The 18,889-nt window shown below is 40.7% G+C and overlaps 2 protein-coding genes across 6 annotated transcripts in view; one reads left to right on the top strand and one right to left on the bottom strand.

The window, feature by feature from the left end:
- Positions 1 to 2,288, top strand: part of LOC102219421 (zinc finger protein 362-like) — a 13,377-nt gene extending 11,089 nt beyond the window's left edge. For both annotated transcript variants that reach the window (XM_023340761.1, XM_023340757.1), the window contains exon 9: positions 122 to 2,288. In XM_023340761.1, coding sequence (XP_023196529.1) covers positions 122 to 238 — 117 coding nt within the window. In that variant the 3' untranslated portion in view covers positions 239 to 2,288. The remainder of the gene's footprint in view (positions 1 to 121) is intronic.
- ccdc30 (coiled-coil domain containing 30) lies at positions 1,337 to 18,889 on the bottom strand. 4 transcript variants are annotated; one of them, XM_023340730.1, is made up of 28 exons: positions 18,727 to 18,889; positions 17,845 to 18,016; positions 17,049 to 17,231; positions 16,814 to 16,934; positions 16,106 to 16,290; positions 15,816 to 15,893; positions 15,615 to 15,692; positions 14,300 to 14,456; positions 13,982 to 14,053; positions 13,420 to 13,535; positions 13,220 to 13,326; positions 12,944 to 13,136; positions 11,952 to 12,050; positions 11,687 to 11,815; positions 11,312 to 11,449; positions 10,724 to 10,902; positions 10,253 to 10,520; positions 9,461 to 9,583; positions 8,779 to 8,949; positions 8,198 to 8,407; positions 7,846 to 8,003; positions 7,596 to 7,761; positions 7,371 to 7,492; positions 6,907 to 7,048; positions 6,661 to 6,797; positions 5,834 to 5,951; positions 5,510 to 5,574; positions 1,337 to 4,669 (listed from the first exon to the last, which is right to left on the bottom strand). In XM_023340730.1, exons 2-28 carry the CDS (start codon positions 17,881 to 17,883, stop codon positions 4,459 to 4,461), a joined length of 3,765 nt encoding a protein of 1,254 aa, XP_023196498.1. In that variant the 5' UTR covers positions 17,884 to 18,016; positions 18,727 to 18,889; the 3' UTR covers positions 1,337 to 4,458. The 4 variants fall into 4 exon arrangements, with proteins under 4 accessions (XP_023196498.1, XP_023196503.1, XP_023196509.1 ...); XM_023340735.1 differs by having other exon boundaries at positions 15,615 to 15,689; XM_023340741.1 differs by lacking the exon at positions 15,615 to 15,692.

The following is an 18,889-nucleotide window of genomic DNA, read 5'->3' as shown; positions in this document are numbered from 1 at the left end:
GACGTCTAACAGAAACGCTCCACCTTTTGGGTTTGCTTCATGTTGCTCACCTGCAGGTCTCGCGAGGAATGATTCGAATCCAACTCCAAAATAAATGTGTGTGTTTTCCAACCTTTTCTAGGAGACCTACCTTATGAAGCACATGTCCAAACACACAGTCGTGGAGCACCTAGTGAGCCACCAATCGCCACAGAGGACCGAGTCCCCCAGCATCCCCATCCGGATCTCCCTCATCTGAGCTCGGCGGGCGTCCACCAGCAGGATTTCTCGGTCTGGGTCGGGCCGGACGTCCGGAGGCCCTGCACCCCACGTTCACCTACATAAGGCTTACATTAGCGTTGTGACAGCTGACACAAGCATTCGGTGTTAAGATTCAGTAAACGGACTGCCTCCATCCGTCTCCACCTGGGCTGTCTGGCGGTAAAAAAAAAAAAAAAATTATATATATATATAAACAAATCAAATCAAATAAGAGCACAGCGTTGTTTCGTGAATGTAACAGTACAGCTTGACGTTGATCTGGCGGTCCGAGCGGCAAAGAATGTCTTGGGTCAGATTCAGTAAGCACTTTGGTAAGCATCATGTAAACCGTTGGACGCATCGGCCTGTTAAATATATTTTAGATACTTTTTTTTTTTTTTTACCCCCTTCAGTTTAGATTATTTTGTCCCCCCCTTTTCCATAAAATGGGTTTTCAAAACTTGGCCTTTTTAAAGTATTGAGAGAGGATGTATGTGGGGGGGGGGATATTTGCTGGGTGTATTTGGAAAACATCCAAAGATGACCTTAAAGCACTTTTTGGCACTGTGGTTTTGGCTCAAACTGTTTTAATCAAGTTGGAGGGAAAATGCCAAAAAAAAAAAAAAAGGGGGCATTACTTCTGGCAGCTAGGAGTACAAACAAATGACGGTTCTCTGTGCTGCTCTCTTCATTTTTTTTTCTGCACAAGTCCACGGCCATCCAAACCTGATGACAGGCAATCGGTCGATGACAATTCAAATGATTGTATTAGGAGGTGGAGTTATTGGCAGAAATGGAGCAACATTAAATGGAATATATTTTTCTTGTTTTAGCTCTCAAATTCTGTGACAGCCGTATTTGAATTTTTTTCAATTTAAAGGCACCTTTTGGAAATGTCACATTTGTGTACCCATTTCCCGCATCCCTTTTCCACACACACACACAATCACTGACACACTCTATTTTTATGCTCGTGCAAGTGATCAGTGCCATACTTGACCTTTGAGAACTGAAGAGGAAGCCAATCTTAAACAGTTTATGAAGGCTTTGACGATTCCTTTTTTATAAGGTTTTGACACGTTTGTCAGAACTTAAGTAAATTTTTTTTTTAAATCAGCTCAAATTCCAGCTGAAATAGTTTTTTTTTTTTTTTTTTTGAAGTGGGTAATTTTAAATCCAACCACTGGACCAAAATGTGAAGTTAATGTACAGCTACTCTCACCTAGTCGACCCCCGCCCCTTTTTTTTTTTTTTTAGTTCTCTTTAAAATAAGCTTTACTCATCTTGAAGAAACTGCAGTATACGTCCTACTCGGTAGGATTACGAGTGTGTGCCGAGGTAAATCCTCAGCTTTTTCCTCCTCGCTCTCTCTTTCTCTAGTATTATTTTTACTGTACACAGTATTGTTTGTTGTATTTTTACTGTAACCTCCGAACGGTACTCGTAGCGTTCCCTGTATTCTTCAGGGCGCTTCAGAAAAAAAACGGTGCTGCGGCTCGTTGTTAGCTCGGAGAAGGAACTGAGAATAATGTAAAATACATATACAGTATATAGTATGTTTTCAAAAAGAATAAGAACCTATTACTCAAGCCACTGGCCTGAAAAACGGACATTTACGCCAACAACAGACCCTGCCTCTTCAACGTACTCTCTCTAACTCTCTCAATCTTTTTATTTTTTTGAGATAATGGAAAAATGTACATGTTCCTGTACTGTAAAACATGTTACTCATATAGTACCTACTTTTTGGTTTCCATCGATATGTTCTGTTTGGAATTTGTAAAAGTTCAATATGAATTTACTGTAATTATTTTAGTCTACCTGTATGTTATTAATATTCATCTTTTATATCAGTTCTATACATGTAAGCCTTAACTGTTTATCATCCCAGATCCATTACTCTGTATTGTGTTCGACAGTATTCAGTCGTGTAAGCATTTTATTCTTGTTTTGTTCTTTTTGTTTTATTCCGCATGGAGTTCTTGAGCTGTAATCTGTATAACTGTTTAACCCATGTTCTCTATGAAAAAAGATATTCAGTAGATTTATTACACTTTTTTTCCTGTCTTGCATTGTGGTTTCATATACGGTTTCTAGACGACTAAATATGCACACCCAAGACTGAGGAGTTTAACTAAGGTTATCAATGTTTAAAAAAAAAAAAAGGAAAATAGAAAAAAAAAAGAAGCTTTGTATCTTTACCTTGTTTAATAAACAGACTGTTATAAATTAGTCCGTTTCTTAAGTTGAACTTTGAAAACGGAGCACGCGGACATTTTTGTTCATTAAATTTTTATTTTAGAAAAATAATTTAAAATTTGAAAACAAAAAATGCTCTCATACAAATGCGACGAAACTTGAACCAATTTCCACAATTCTTTCAAAAAAAAAAAGCAAAGTTAGAAACACCAACGTTTCAGGCACAATGGAAATAGTAACAGATTATTTTGTGTAAAAATGTAGGTAATACAAAAATAGTGGCTTACAATTTGAAAATATATACAAATGTGATGCATTCATGATTATTAAAACCTATGGTAGCTAATATTTGGGTCTAAAGTGCAGCTAATATTTGAAGGCATTTGTTTGTGTCAGCCACATCTATTGGTACCTCTGGAAGATGTGAGAAAAATAAAATAAAGCCATTATTGCAGTAGCATAATTAACAAATGTAGAAAAATACACATTTAAATTAAGAGCATTATAAAGAAAAAAAACTGCATTAACATAGCATGCCACCGAATCCTATGGGCTTCACAAAGACCGAGATTTACACTCACATAATGAGGAGGATGCTGAGCAAGATACAAAAAATAAACACAAACAAATCTCTAAAGATCACTCAAGCAAAAAGTGGCATCTTAGAATATCCATAGCAACCAAAATAAGTAGGCTTATTTTAAAGATGCTGTTTTCAAGCTAACCTGGATGAATGTGTGGAAAAGCACCAGATGCTACCCATTAGGTTTGATAGAGGATCTGTTATGCTGTGGGCCTGTTTCTCCTCCAGAAGCTCTGGGAGCTTTGTAAGATTAACAGCATCATGAGCTGTTTTGGAATAACAGGAAATACGGAGCATAAATCTCAGTGTTTTCGTCCAGAAAAGCAAAAATGAGTCATCTTTGAGTATTCTAGCAACATCATCGAGATAGTTCAACAGAAATCTAAATTTCTCCATGAACCGCTCTCTTTTGATACTTAAATCATATTGGGTAGACAGAAAAGGGCATTAAACCCGACGCAGCTCCCTCTGTGCACTCCAACCTAGAATACTGCTATAAAAGATCTATCCCGTTGACAAAAAGGAACTTTAGGAGTACAATCAACTATTGTGTCACTGTCAAGTTCAGAGTTTCAAACGGACAGCTGAGCATGTGAGATGATAATCGCAGATGTGGCCACGCGACGCAGCTTTAAAACCGCAGGAGGAAACTTTTTATGTGGACAACAATGAAAGAAAAAGAAAACACAACCAGAGGAAACTTGAATTAAGCCAAGAGAAAAAAAAAGGACAGAATTGGTTTTGTTTAAAGTACCAGATTATCTCCTATTAGACAGAAGATGGGTGAAACATTCAGAACTGTAAACTGGTAAAAATTCACTCAATTTAGATGTTTTTTCCTTTTAAGTACAAACGTAGCCAACACTTTAGGCATCATTAGGCATCAAAACACTGCAAAATCGAACCAGGAAAAGTTATTAATATCCCAAAATTTGCACAGCATTGCTAAAACATCTTGAATGTAAACATCTGTATAAAAAACATGTTAAAGTGCTTCAATTCAAATAGAATCATTAAAATAACTTTCATAAAATTGTATTTCCCATTAAAGGCAGTGGTGTGTGGTGCTTCTCATAATGTCATATTACAAACAGTATCAGTCTTTCAAACTTTAAGTGATGCTCATAAGCGTTGGTGTGCAAAGGCAAACAAACCAAAGAAACATAATAAACTTTTAGAAAACCATTTGCACGTGTTTGCATTCCAAATAAACAGGCTGGCTTCTATCCCAATGGACACTGTTGTCTTTAAGAACAGAGTATGTTGAAAAATTCTTGGTTAATAAAGGCTTTGTAAAAAAAAAAAGAATCACTTTCAGTAAGCTGCTGGGACAAACACAGTACTTATGAGGCAAACAAGAATCTGCTTTTCAAATACGACCCTATGTAAGCAGATTACGTTGTATGGCAGTGACATCACTAAACTCCCATCGCCTCTCACCCCTGGTCTTTGCCATCTGAGGTCTCTTCTCTACCCTTAGTGGAAGTTGGAGTGACCATTGGGGAGGTGAGGTTCAGGTATCCCTGCTCAGACGGCTGCTGCGTAGAGACGGAAGTCCTCGTGCCGTCCAGCACCACGTGCTTGCTCACCGTCGCACGGCAGATCGCGTCCAGGATGTCGGCGTGATCACAGGGACCTGAGGTCAGACTGACATCAATAACAAGCTCTGTTATTAGCAAGTGTGGTCGGCCTGTGGTCGGGACGAAAGCTGCTTTTAGCAGTTTTTTTTTTTTCTCCCCTCCAGGGGGTCTTTTGTGGGCTCTACTGTCCCTTATATGAAAGTAGGCTGACAGGAAAGGGGAAGGAGAGGGGGGAAGACATGCGGCAAATGTCGCCGGGTCCGGGAATCGAACCCCAGACGGCCGCGTCGAGGATTCAAGGCCTCCAAATGTGGGTCGCGCTATCCGCTATGCCACCACAGCACGCCTGCTTTTAGCAGTTTGAGCAGCAGCTGAAGCTTCCCCTTCGCCTGACTGCAAAGCACTAGTTTTATCTGCGTCAATCCACCAACACTTCGGACACAATACATCAAGTTCTTATCAGAAACTTTACAAGTGATTCATCCTAGAAAAAAGTATGTTGTAGCTGAAACTAAGAATCATACACACGCACTTTTCTGAAACTAAATAAGAAGAAAAGAGGATTTTTCAGTTGCTTCCATTCAGTAGTGAAATGTTTTAGAGAACTACTTCATGCATTGCTGTGCAACATGAAGAGTTTTGGTTAGAAGATGTGTTAATGAGAGAAAATTTCACAATATATAGGATGTTGTAAATAAACTTCACTTAATTTTATGTCTCATCTTCTTGTCTGTAACAAGTAAACTGACGCAGTAAATTTCCAAATGACATTTTGTTGTATTTCTGACTGGAAAGTTATAAAATGAACGCTTTCAAAACAGAGAGAAGCATATTTTACATTGTCATAACATAACATATTTTTCCCGTCCTTGTATCAATATGTGGGTTCACATTTTGTCAGGCTTACCTCAGAGCTGATGAATGCAGGAGGCCTTCTGTGAAACCATCAGAGGGGAGCGCTCTCTTGACATTCTGTTAGAAAATTTGACCAATTTGCACGTTAGATATGTGAAAGCGTCTGTTAACTTAAACAAAACACATATTTAAACGTTTTCAACAAAACTAAAGAAAAATAAAATTACATTTTTCCTCATAACTGTTTCACAGTTAAGGACAGCCACTGTGGACCCGACGGTAAATGGTGTTTGAAATTCTGTACAATTTCAGAACAGGACAAAATAATAACACGGTCCACTGAAAATAATAAAAAAAAGGTTGTCCATGTTTCTACCTCCATACTGTAGAATGACTCGGCGTTCCTCAGGGCACGCTCCAGGGACCTGACTTGATTGGAGAGCTTCATGGTTCTGTCCTGCAGCTGTTTGTTTTCCACCTCTAAGACATTAGCCCTTAAACAGATAAATCCCCACACTCAAAAACAAGTTATGAAATAACAAGACAATGGCACTAACATTTTTTAATAGCACTGATTAAAAATATTCTTTGTTCCTGGTACATCTACGATGGATATTATTTGATTATTAATTAAGAGCTGACATTCGACAGGCTGAGATTTTGAATAACAAGGACATTACAAACAGATTTCTGATGAATAAATGATGACCATACATCTGGATACATTATTTCATCAAAGTATGCAAAAGTATTTTTTTGTAAAAAAAAAAAATATATATATATATTAAAAATTCAGCACAAATGGCATAAAACAAACTTGGAAATAAAAGAAATACTAAAAAAAAAAAAAAAGAACCTTCTCTGTCCAAGAACACCTGGTGAAACTTTAAATCCTGTGACCTTGTGACCTCAAACTTTTGCAAAACTGACTGGACAAATAAGACTTTTATTAAATATCATTTAAAGCTTTCACAAGTGCACAAAAGTGACTGGTCAGTTTTGGGTCTTACATTCAACAAAAAAACAAAAAAACTGCTTCTGCAAACTCCTTTTGCAAATGTTTTTGTCAAAAGTAACTTTGATGAGATCTATGATACAGAGAGCCAGCCGGACAATAACGGAAACAAAAATAGCTTTCATGGAGAGAAGTTAGTCGCGCTGCGGTGACCCCTGCTGTTCAGGAGTAGTAATTGATTGAGCCACCTGTGCTGGACAGTGGAAGCCGTCCTCATGCCTTTGCTGCCCATGTCTTCTGCCTCACTTATCCTCCGCAGCAGCTCCCGCTTCTCCTCCAGCAGCTTCTCGTTTTCTAGCATCACTACGTTGATCCGCTCCTTCTCCTAGAAGCAGCGCGGGGCAGAGGGAACAAGGCAAAAAAGCGTATCAAGACAAAGACATGTTGGAAAATATCAAACCTTTTAGAAGCAAACACTGAGCAGGAATGAAAACCTTGTAGGAGAGACTGGAGGCCAGCGCCAGATCGTTCTCCAGTTTCTGGATGGTAGAGTCTCTCTGTGCCGTTGCCTTCATGAAAATCTGCTTGGCCTGACACAGTTTGGTCTTGTGTTGGCTTTGCTTTTCGTTGTACTTCCTGGTCGTTGTAGAAGTGGAGAAGAAACACAAGAGCATCAAACACAGTGCACAAATCTGAAAAGTATTCCCTCTAGTGGGATGACACCATTTTCAATACTGCTGTTTTGAAAAAAATTCGGAAAGTAGGCTTTGTTAAGGCAGAAAAGCTTTGCTGCTTTTCCAGCTTGTGAGGACTTCCCAGGAGTTATGCGCTTCAGTTTCTCATGAATGAACAAAATGTCCTGGACAACAAACTTTCTTCTTGCCACCTCAAGTAAAGCTCAGCATATTCAGGCCTTGGATTTCATAATCTTCGTCATCATACTAATATTGATAATGACCTGATGTGTGCATCTAGTTGGAGGAGGACCTGCTGCAGCTCCTCCTGTAGCCTCTCACACTCCTGCTGACTGGTAATCAGGTCTTCCTGCAGTTTGTGGTTTGACTTCTGGCTTGTTTTTACCTGAAGAGCAGCAAAAAAATGTTTTTTTTTATATATATATAAATACACTGAAATAAAAGGTTTAACACTTACTGAAGCAAAGTAACGTTGAAGCATTTCTCACCTCCTCTCTTGTCTTCTTGAGCTCAGCGTCCAGGATGGACAGCTGAGTGTCCAGCTGCTGGACGCGGTGGCTGAGCTCCGTGTTTGTCCTGTTGAGGGAAGCTTCCTTCAGCCTAAGCGAGCGTACCTGCTGCTGCAGCTCCTCCTCCCGCTGCTCTAAAAGCTTTCTGGAAAAAAATTAAAAAAAAGGTTAGAGCAACTTGAAACAATGAGCCGGACGAAAATAACGTTGTGGTCCCACTCTGTGTCACCTGGTGATGTGGCCCTCCTGCTGCTGGGCCCTGAGGGCCGACAGAGAGTCAAACAGATCCCTGCTGTCCCTCTCCAGGCGGCTGCTCTCGCCGGCTCGAGCTTCCTCGACACGTAGCTGGTGCTGGGCGTTCTTTAGCTGCTGCTGGAGCTCCAACACCTGCAGAAAAAAGAGAAATGACTTCCCAAACTTCTGACCCATTTCAAAATGCATTCTGGGGAGTTTATAATCGAAGGCTGAATTCGCTTAAACACACAAACAAAATGTTGAAAAGCTCAAATCCATCAGAAGGAGCAGAGCTTGTCTAAAGAAGGGACTGTCATCCTGCAGGTTCATGAGCCAGCAACACCGACCTTCTTGTTGGCAGCAATGAGCCGCGCCCTCTCGGCCTGCAACTCCTCCTGCAGGCCGGCGGTGGCGCTGCAGTTGGTGCTGCTGCGTATCAGCTGCAGCTCTAATTCTCGGACTTTTTGCTGCAGGCGTTTGCACTCGGCGTCTCGAGTTTGGAGTTTCTGCTCCACCTGTGCCAGCTTGGACTGGGCCTGCTTCAGTTCAGCGCCAAGCTGAAGAAACACGAGAGAACAGAGCCTTCAGAGGAGAGCAAGAACTTTCCTTTTCCATTGTGGTGTAGTTTAACATAAAGGAATGGACAAGAATGAGTAAAAGCAAGAAGTTAATATCCAACAAAATCAAATTACAGTATAACCTCCAATTATAAAATGTTGAAAAGCTATCTCAGAATAATGAGAAGAATGTTTTTGTATTTTTCTTGCTTCTTGATGCACACAGTATACAGCCTGTTTCTTGGTACAGTTTCAGTTTTGCTCACTTACTGTGATTAGCAGTCACAGAAAGTAAAAGAGGCCAGCGAGAGTGACTAAGATGACGATTTGCCGGTGAGGACATTCCAAATGTGATGAAACTGAACGCCAACCTTGAGTTTTTCCTGCTCCAGCAGAGTGTTGTGTCTCTTCAGATCCAGGCTTTTTTCCTTCTCGTAGCGCAGCTCCTTCTCGGCCGAGGTGAACAGGCTCTGGGCTCTCTGCACGTCTTGCTTCATCTGTTTCGCCTCCTCCGCCTTCTGGCCCAGCACCGAGTCTTGCAACTTAAGATGGGGAAAAAAATAAATAAAATTTTGAGTTAGAAAGATCCAAAAAGTTAAACAGATGCAGAGGCCGTAAGCTAAAATAAACTTATGAATAATTCAACCAGTCGATATTTTTTAAAGGTTTTGTCGGTTATAGTGGCCTTTATATTTACAATCAGTGTTACACCAAAAATTTGTTGTCTCTTTAATTTTTTGGAATCATTAACATTTTTTAAATTGATCATTGCTGAGGGACTTTTTGTTAGATGCTACTGGTTTTCTCTAAGCCACTTTTCATCCAAGTAAGATGTTTGAGTGCTGATCTCCATAGGTCAGTAAATGCCTGGAAAAGAAAAGTGCGTCAGCCGATTTGTGCCGATCTTTACGAACATTCATTGATTTATTTTTTTTGTCAAGCTCCAACTACAGAAATACAAAATGATATATGATGCAATATATAGGATATATAGGATATATCCATATTATATAGGATATAATGTGGAGGTACGCATGTTGTGAGCATGTGTACCTTAATATGTGCCTGGGCTTCACTAATCTGAGCCTGAAGAGCCATTTGGTGCTGAGAGGCCAGCTGCCGCTCCTCCTCCAGCTTATCCTCCAGGTCGTTTATTTCCTTCTTCAAAGATGAAAGCTACCAACATAAAACGGAGAGACATAGATGCAGCTGAAACAAGATATTTACGCACCCTTCATAAAAAGGCAAAACAAAAATATTTTCTCACGATAAATCAGACTAAACATGACTTGTTTAAGGTCAGCAGAGATTACCAAAAATATTTATATTTTCTGAATGAAAGAATGACATTCTTTAAAATAAGAAGTCTGCAAACATATCCTAAGTATTTGGTAGAACTGTTTTGATTTGAGTCAAGACATTTGAGGTATCCCTCTACAAGCTTCTCAATGTAGCTTGCTGGAATATTGGCCCATTCCTCCTGACAGAGCTGGTGTAACCGAGTCAGGCTTGTTGACCTTAAAGTACTTAGTAACAAATTTGTAAAAACCCATTTGTACCCCAAGAAAGCAGTTTATCTGAGACTCGCTTAAAATACACGAATAGGTATATAATTTAACTCAAATGTTGTAAATTAACTAACATAATCCTAAGTGTAGAAGTCATTTATTATCTGGGCTTTTCTAAAATGTTTTAAGGAGTAAAGGGTGTATGTAAATATTTGATTTCAATGAAAAACCTGAAGAGGAAATGTGTTTTCTTCTCGACTTGATTTACTAAGCAGTGAAGCCGATCTTCTCTACATTTAGACGATGTAAGAAGATTTACAGCTGCAAACTGAATTACCTGATCCAAACCTCCAACCTTTACTTTCTCTACCGAATCAGACCCAGATCCTGCGCTGGCTGTGTCCATTTCGGCCTTCTGGCTGCGACGAAGTGCCTCCTTTGCAGAGGTCAGCTGCTCTTGATGCCACTGAAGCTGCTTATTGAGCCGCTGGACCTCCAACTCCACTCTCTCTCTTTTCCCTTCAGCCTCGAGCTTCAGATGAACCGCGCCGCTCAGCTCCGCCTGGAGCTCAGCCGTCTTCTGGCGTTCAGAGGTCATCTCCTCCCTGAAAAATATGCATATGTATGCAAACCAAGTAAGCGCCAATATCACCTCTTATCTCTCCGCTGGCTATGAAAAAAAATTGATTAAGGTACTATTTGCAGCAGGGCTATAGCTCCTGCCCAGACACAGCTATTTTCAATTCAAATGCTTCAGTTGTACCATACAGTTACGAGCTGATGACGTATGTATTCTTGAGCTTCCTACCTCAGACTGTCATGTGAAGACTGCAGGCTGCTGAGCTCGACGTTAAGGCTGTCGACCTGCTTCTGCGTCTGATCAGCCTGGAGTCTGTTTCCCATCATTTTTCCCTGAGTCTGGTTACTGTCCTTGCAGCGCTCCAGCTGACTCTGGAGTCTGCTGTGGGCGCGCTCCATCTGGGCCACCTGAAAGGGCCAGAAATATCAAGATGAGACGCACCGTAAACTCTCACTCACGTAAACGACCATGTAAAATAATCACGCCACACACTTTATGCATTTCAACTTAAATGCAACAAAGAACGGGTAAAAGGTTTTAGTTTCCTGATGTGGAAAGCCCCAAATGCAAGACTTGCAAAATAATGACTCAGGTTAAATGAATAAAAATGAACATTACAATTTTATACAGATCTTAATGGTAAAAAAAAACAATCTAAACAATTTTCTACTTCACAATGATGTGCTACTTTATGTTGGTCTATAAAATGAAAGAGTAAGTTAACAGAACTAGGAAATGTCAAAGGAATCTATTAAGGCATTTAAGCAAAACCGGAGTCCTTTTTATTTCCATTTCAAACCCAGGCAGCGAGCGAACCTTTTCTTCTAGAACGGCCTTCTCTCCCTTGACCTGGGTCAGACTTTTGATGAGCGTTTTCCCCTGCTGGCATTCGGTCTGAAGACCGCTGACCTCGAGTCTCAGTTTCTTCAGCTCTCGCTCGCCTATCTGCAAAGCCTGTAGCGTGGGGGGAAAAAAACGGAGAAATAAAAACCGAGCTGATTTGCAAAAGGCAGTTGGAAAAAGATTTGTTCATATCTGTAGGTAAGACAGAAGTTCCTATTAGTAACCTTAAACAGCCTAGTACCAAATGCAATATAACATTTTTTTTTTACTTATGAGCTGATTTTCAGAAAGTTATGCAGCTGTTGAGTGACTGTTTGGTCTCGCAGACGGCATGTGTGAGATCTTTACCTCTTTATCTTTCTTGAGGGCAGCCTGAGCAGCAGTAAGATCCAACTCCAGCTGTTTCCTCCACTCCTTCTCCTCAGTCAGTCGGGCCTCCAGCAGGGACATTCTCTCCTGGGAGCTGTCCCTCAGGTGCTTTATACACAGGGGAGATCAATGTGCATGTCTGATTGGTCGATGTTTAACGTCCAAAAATATCACAACCCCAGTTTGTCACCAACTTTGAGGTAGTCTGCTGTGTCACTGCATAATAAGAAAAGTAAATTCTTACGACGTGCAGGTAGGACTCGCTGGCCTTCACCTCGTCGCCATTTTTTGGCGCTTTTTCCTGAGCGTCGTGCTTTCTCAGCTCCGCCTCCAGGTTTCTAATCTACATGGTTAAATTCAGAGATTAGAGGGTTTTAGTGGGACATATTTATTTCCCCTTCAAGCTTTCATTTATTTTAACGTCACCAACTACTTTTCCTAAAATACATCACATATAAATCTGATAGTAAAGTAATTAAATGCATCATTTCTTTTTAAGGCTCCAACTAATGATCTTACTTATCAATCAGTCGAATAAAAAAACTGGCACATTGTGCAGAGTTTTCATTTAACCCCTTAACTCTGGTTTATGCAAATTAGAGATACACTAAAAGATGAAAATCAACAAAAAATTCAGTGAGTTTTTAAATAAGAAAATGAACATGTTATTGCTTAAAATGCAACAACACCATGGAATTCCTTTAGTTAATTTAGCAATGCTAAAACTACTTCAGGAACTTTGAGTAAAACATATTTACAAAATGTTTTCATCTTAAATGCAAAAAATATATATGTATATTTACTTTTTTTGTACAGTTTTGGCTAAAATACCGCTCTGAATATGTAGCTTTTTCAACAAATGGCCTTTTTTTGTACCCCTCCAGGGGGTCTTTTTGTGGACTCTAGTGTCCCTTTTTACAAAAGTAGGCTGACAGGAATGGGGAAGGAGAGGAGGGAAGACATGCGGCAAATGTCGCCGGGTCCGGGAGTCGAACCCGCGACGGCCGCGTCGAGGACTCAAGGCCTCCAAATATGGGTCGCGCTAACCACTACGGCACGCCCAGCAAATGGCCTTTTATCTTTGTTCTGTACACGTCAGTTAACAATTAATCGATTACTAAATTAGCTGACGACTACTTCGATAATTGATCCTTCTCAATTAATCCAATTAATCATTTATTTCTTTCTGTTAAATATTAAATGCTGTTACAGACGAATCCAGCTCTTTCCCCGTACTCTTCTGTGCAGCCCCTCCACCTCTCCCTCATGGCGATGCCTCTCCTCCTTGCTGGAGTTCTGGGTCTCCCCCAGCAGGGCCTCCAGCTCCTCATTCCTCTCCTCCAGCTCCTCCTGCTCCTTGCGTAGCCTCTGGAGTTGCCGCTGCAGCTCTCTCGCCTGCATAAGTCCGTCTTCCACCGCTTCCTGACACCTAACGGGGAATAATGGCGACAAAGGCCTATTTGAGCCTTGAAGAAGGAAATGTTGTCGTTTTCCATGAGTTTATATCGTTACCGTTTATGAATCTGATCCTTCTCTTGGGCTGACACAGCAGAGAGACAGTTTTCAGATTCAGTACCTTTGTTCTTCAAGTCTTCTTTTTCTGTATTAGGTTTTGTCACCTGGACAAAAACAAAACAAAAAAAAACTTAACTACAGGAGGCCTCTTTGCATTTTCATTTATAGAAATGGGAAAAAACACTCTTCATATTTACCTGATCCATAAGATCTTTCTTCTCAGACTCAATGACATGTACTCTTTCCCTGAGAGCTCTGTTCTCTGCATCCAGTCTGTCATTTTGCTCTTTGGCTCGCTGCAGCTTCATCATATCTGCAAAATGATTGTTGATGTTTTTCACTTTGGAAGTTTTGCTTTCCCATTTTAAAAGCCAAGCTGCAGTTCTTTAAAAGGCCACGGGGGGGTGAGCTCAAAACCCAGCCAATTTTCTGCCTGTGATCATTTTAAAAAAGAGCTGAGGCCAGGATTCAAACCCTGGTCCTTCTTGCAAGGCAACAGTGCCAGGCTGTGCTACTGTGAAAGCCATCACAACTTCCACTGTACAACAACATAACATAAAAACATAGTCTCAGTGCAGCATAGATTAATAAAGCTTTAATACTGTTTTATATTACGCATTACTATACAGGTAATCTGCAAACAGTGAACACCCACGATTTTTGGAGTAGAATTTTTTTGGTGGATAAAACTTTCACCACTTCTCTCTGCTAAATTTTCCAAAAGGTCAAATAAAGTTCATTCACGCCATGCCGTCTCACCATTGTGTTTTATTTTGTCCACTTCCTTCCTCAGGTACTCAACTTCCTGGACTGTCCCCTCAAGCTCAGATCCTACAATTGGAAGAACATCCACATTACTTAGAAGCTTACTAAGAATGTTTTTCCGATATTATTGTTGCATGCTGCCAAAAATATATATAAGAAATACAAATTTAAATTAAAAAAAAAATACACACAAATGCATGCACCTTAAAAGGTGGGAAGCACAAAGTTGTGCAGCTTCTGGTTCCGTGTGACAATAATTCTGAAAACTAAAAATACATTTGTGATTACTGAGTGAATGTGTCTTCGACATACCACATGGGTCTTGGTTGTTGTTCTTAGCCGCATCAAGCTCACTGTTGAGTCTGCGAATGTCTTGGTGAGCCATGGCCAGCCTCCTGGACGCCTCCTCCAGGTCCCGCTCCAGCCGCTGCCGCTCAGTTCGCTCCCTGGTGATCTCCTCGCTGTGGGCCTGTCGCAAAATGATCAAGTTTAGGACGGCCAGTGTGGAAGGAGAACAGCAAGAAAGTGGACTGGTAGTTAGACCGGAGACATAGCATGCAGCTGTGAGAATCATGCACTTTCAGTCTGAGATCCGTTATCACTGCAGACCTGTAGCGAGCAAGGGGAGGTAGTCGATTCAGCATTCTCCTGCTCAGAGGACCAAAAAGGTTTCCTTGCTATCAGTGGGTTTGTGATAAAATTAAAATACTGTTAATGTTTTTTTTTTCTTTTTTTCATTTGAGAACCATATTAGAAAGAAAGACAAAATGCAAAGCTGGCACAGGGACATCCAATGCCTTGCAAAAGCATTCATGCTGTTAAACCTTTACATATTTTGTCACATAACAACCACAAACTACTACATATTTATTTGGATATTATATGACAAATCAAAACAAAGTAAAACATAATTGTGAAGTGGAAGGAATATGAGGCTTTATTTATATCGTAAGTGCTATTTTTTCTCAATTTGTTGCATAAATCTATTCAAATTTTGTTTTCGTAATTAGAGTTGCACAATATATCAAATAGTAATAATCACTGTAAAATCAACATGTGCAAAGTTGCAATTAGAAATTACTAATTGGTTGCAATATTTGTTAGGCTATTCTAATTTAATTGCAATGAAGTAAAATTTTGCTTTTGACTATCGCTGTCCTTAACTATTGAGTGATGAAGAACCTGAAGCTCAGAAAAAGGGCATGATGATGATGGAAAAGAAAGACAGTAGTAAGGAAAATGTGGCTCAGTCATAGCAAACATAATAATATCAAAACATTTAGCTTCCAAAAATTACAGAGCCCTAGTTGTAATGTAAGACAATGTAGATAATTCATGAATACTTTTGCAAAGCGCTGTAACATGCAGCGTAGAGCCGTCCCGCAATGAGTCGGGTTTCATGTGGACGAGGAAGTTTAGTTCCTAATCTTTGGACAACCAAACCGCATCAGGTGGTATGCTTCACAGCATTCATGCGGATAATATCAAAACACGTCCAAACGCTTGTGCGAAATATTTTAAAAACAAATCTCTGTTAAACACCCCAGTGTCGGCCCTCCTGTCGGCCTTCGTCACAACACCAGCGTTAGTTAGAAGGATTAGTATGAGCTGTGAAGTAGAAACCTACAGGGCTCATATTGTGTTTGCTCTGAGCAGACCTGCGCAGGCCAAACAGCTTCTTCCACGGACTCTGGGATGAACACTGCTGACGAAACAAAAAGCCAATGTCCACATGGTGATCGAACTCTTCTGCGCATTCACTGAAAAACATAAATAAATGGACTATTCTTTCCTCCAGACTTTAAGGAAGAACTTAAGATGACCTCACCTTCGTCATGTGATCTATGGTCTTGCTCATGTCCTCCCTCTGCTGCCTGAGACTCTCTCCCTTTATTTGGATGTGCTCCTGTTAAAATGATGCACACAGATGGAAACTGCATGTGAATGAGGCAGCTACATGTTACACTGATATATATTTATATTTTAGAATTGAGATTATGTTTGTTGATACAGGCAAAACTCCCTGGATCAGCTTTCCAATCTATTCCTTGACACGCTGTAGTAATTATCAATGTTAGTGGTACCACTTCAAATATAACTTCTCTGTTAGACTCTCACCCCATGGTCGCTGTTGGTAACGGCGAGGGTATGACTTTCCAGCTTCCCCTCGGCAGCCTCCAGCCTTTCCAGCAGAGTGGCCCTCTCCACCAGTAGATAAGCCACCTGCTCACTGGGGCTACTCAAGCCGATCTCCCCCAGGTCTTCCTGTGACAACATCTCCGCCATCTCCTTGCTCTGGATCTCTAAAAAGAAACAATGACTCCTTCGCGTCTTACTGAAAAACGACACTTCACTGAAATAACGCACTGCAATTAGCATAAACACGAGGAAATGTTTCACTGAGGGAGAATAAATTTATAGATGTTCTTTGAAGTTGTTTAAGATGTGGTCGCCAGATGATTGTTTAAAATGTCCAACTATTTCAAAGAGCTAATAAGTGATCTTTACTGTACTGGATAGCATAGCATAACAGTGAGCATGAGATTCTTATCCACATAATCACCCTTTGTTGACCTGGAGTGTTAGTCATTAAAATTAAAGCACCAGTTTTAGTTAAAGTTTAGCAAATCCTCACATTTATGTTTATCCTGGCAGAACAGAAACATATTTTATTTCTGGAAATATTGCATTTTTCAGCGTAAGGATCGAAGTGACTGATTAAAATGCTCTAAAGTTTCTACACATCCTTAACAGGGATGCCAATAAATAATGAGGATGCTGTATGAATGCAAAAACTATAGACAGTAACAGCTTTATTGAGATCACCTTGTTGATGTTTGATTTGGTGAAGCTCATGTCGCAAGTCTTCATTGTCTCTCTCATACTCTGCAGTCAGACACTCGCGCTCTTCCAGCAGCGCTCGAATGTGAGCTACGTAGCTCTCCACCTGAGTCAAGCAAAATACAATTCTTAAACTAATTCAAGTAAAACCAGCAATCCACTAAACCTAATATGAAGTTTGCTACAGCTGGTAAACAAAGGCAACCCTGGACTACTTCACCTCCTTCATTTCAATGGCCTGCTGCGTACGTAAGGCCTGCAGCTCCTTTGAGACTGACTGAAGCTTTGCCTCGGCGTTGAGCAGCTGCCGCCATAGATGCTGCTGCCGCTCCTCCGCTCCGGCCTCTGGAGGCAAGCCGTCGTCCTGAAGCCTCTTGGTAACCTGGTCCAGCTCCGTCAAGAACTAAAGAGAAAGAGGAGGAAAATAAATGATTTATTAACACGCAAGAGATCAAAACCATGTATTATGACTTGCTAAACCACAATTTGCATGAAGAAACTTGCTCAGCAAAACCGATCTTTTTGCATGCTCAAACTACGACGATGGGAACTCGGCGCCAAACACCTGTTCCAGAATTTGGTAACTTGAGCGGAAGCCGTGCAGTATTTGGAATGCTAAAGGAGTTGTTACAGCTCCAACAACACGCACCACATTGTCACAGGCGAAGTATCGAGTCTCACATGCCACCAGCTGGTCTATGTTCATCTGGAACAAATGGCTGAAAGACTGCAAATTGAGAGCGCCCTTCTAATGCTGACAAATGTTAGGTGCTGATGCAAGTTGCGTTCCTTCCATCGAGATTGTATGACAAAAATTGACATTTTTCTTTCTTCTATGTGCAACACGTTCAAACTATACTGAAGAAAAACTGCCAGCAAATACACTAGCCAATGGGGAAGAAAATGTAGATTAGAAAAGCTTTTAACGTGATGTCACTCTGCAGAGAGAAAGGGTTTCCACAGAAGAGCAACACTTTATAGAGAATGTAACCTTTATCTGTCAGAAGCAAAGTTACCTCTCCATGATCCATCAACATTGACTTTGGTGAAGCCATTTCCTCAGCTGAGAAAAATACTTATTTTAAGCTGCAGCTGTTCCTACGTGGTGTCCCATTTTGTGGCAATGAAGAGCAGGACCTCAAGCCCCATCAGTCCCATTGTCGCTGTAATCCATGAGTACTAGCAGCTCTGTAAAAGATAACATTTCTCAGAACCATTTGGCTAAGTCGTGACAAAACCTGTAGTAACAACCTCAGGCACTGCCTACTTCAGCTGCAGTTTGACAGCTGACTACACTGTATCACCTGAAGCTATGCAAAACTTCAGCCTGATCATCTATGTATGATCTGCTTCTCTTATCATTAAGCTTTTGATATAAATAGCAACGATTACAGCTCAAGCAGCTTGCAAGTGCAAGTTTAAATTGAATTTCTAGCAGGAAAACATTGTGTATGTTTTGTTTGGAAAGTGATCAATAGTTTCTAAGAGAAAGCTGAAATACCTCAGTTCTGAAAGATCCTTCGGTTGTTATGGCTTTCTTCTCAAAATGTCTGACACCGAAGGAGGAGCAAACTATGTTTTCAGTAGAAGCACAGCGTCTTCCGAGCTTTTTAGAAAGACTGGCTGCGTATTGAAGCATAACCAAGAATCGGTTCGTGTGACATTGCACGAATGAGCGGGTTTTTACACTAGAACGCCGTGGTAGTAAAGTTACCGAAGTTATTAGGCTGCATACAAAGATAGCGCTGGCGCTAACGGTCCCGCAGCTTATTCCAGAGGCTGGTTGTTGGCTACTGATTAAAGTTTAAATGTTATTACTGGCGAATTTTATCCACGAAACTGTCTGGTTCTGTGCTCCGGGAAGTCATACAGCAGACCATAGTTTACGTTTTACTCACCTCGGGCTAACGGGGATGAGAAAACCCAGCGCCTTGGACAGGCATGGCGGACTACACTAGCTTCTACTAGCACCTAGGCAACGGACCGTACCAAGATGGAGGGGAGAGTTCACCAACCGTTAGACATAGGTAATACGCTAAAATCAGACACACTTTGACAAAG

Source organism: Xiphophorus maculatus, chromosome 1 (genome assembly GCF_002775205.1).
Source record: "Xiphophorus maculatus strain JP 163 A chromosome 1, X_maculatus-5.0-male, whole genome shotgun sequence".
Classification (NCBI taxonomy): Eukaryota; Metazoa; Chordata; class Actinopteri; order Cyprinodontiformes; family Poeciliidae; genus Xiphophorus; species Xiphophorus maculatus.
The sequence above is the reverse complement of the archived record's forward strand: the minus strand, read 5'-3'. Positions and strand labels throughout refer to the sequence as shown.

Coding starts and splice junctions, on each gene's coding strand:
- ccdc30 (XM_023340730.1), bottom strand. CDS start 17,883: ATGGCTTCACCAAAGTCAATGTTGATGGATCATGGAGAG. Junction 7,049..7,370: donor CAACTAGATGCACACATCAG/GTCATTATCAAT, acceptor TACAACGACCAG/GAAGTACAACGAAAAGCAAA. Junction 5,952..6,660: donor GCTTCCACTGTCCAGCACAG/GTGGCTCAATCA, acceptor TATCTGTTTAAG/GGCTAATGTCTTAGAGGTGG.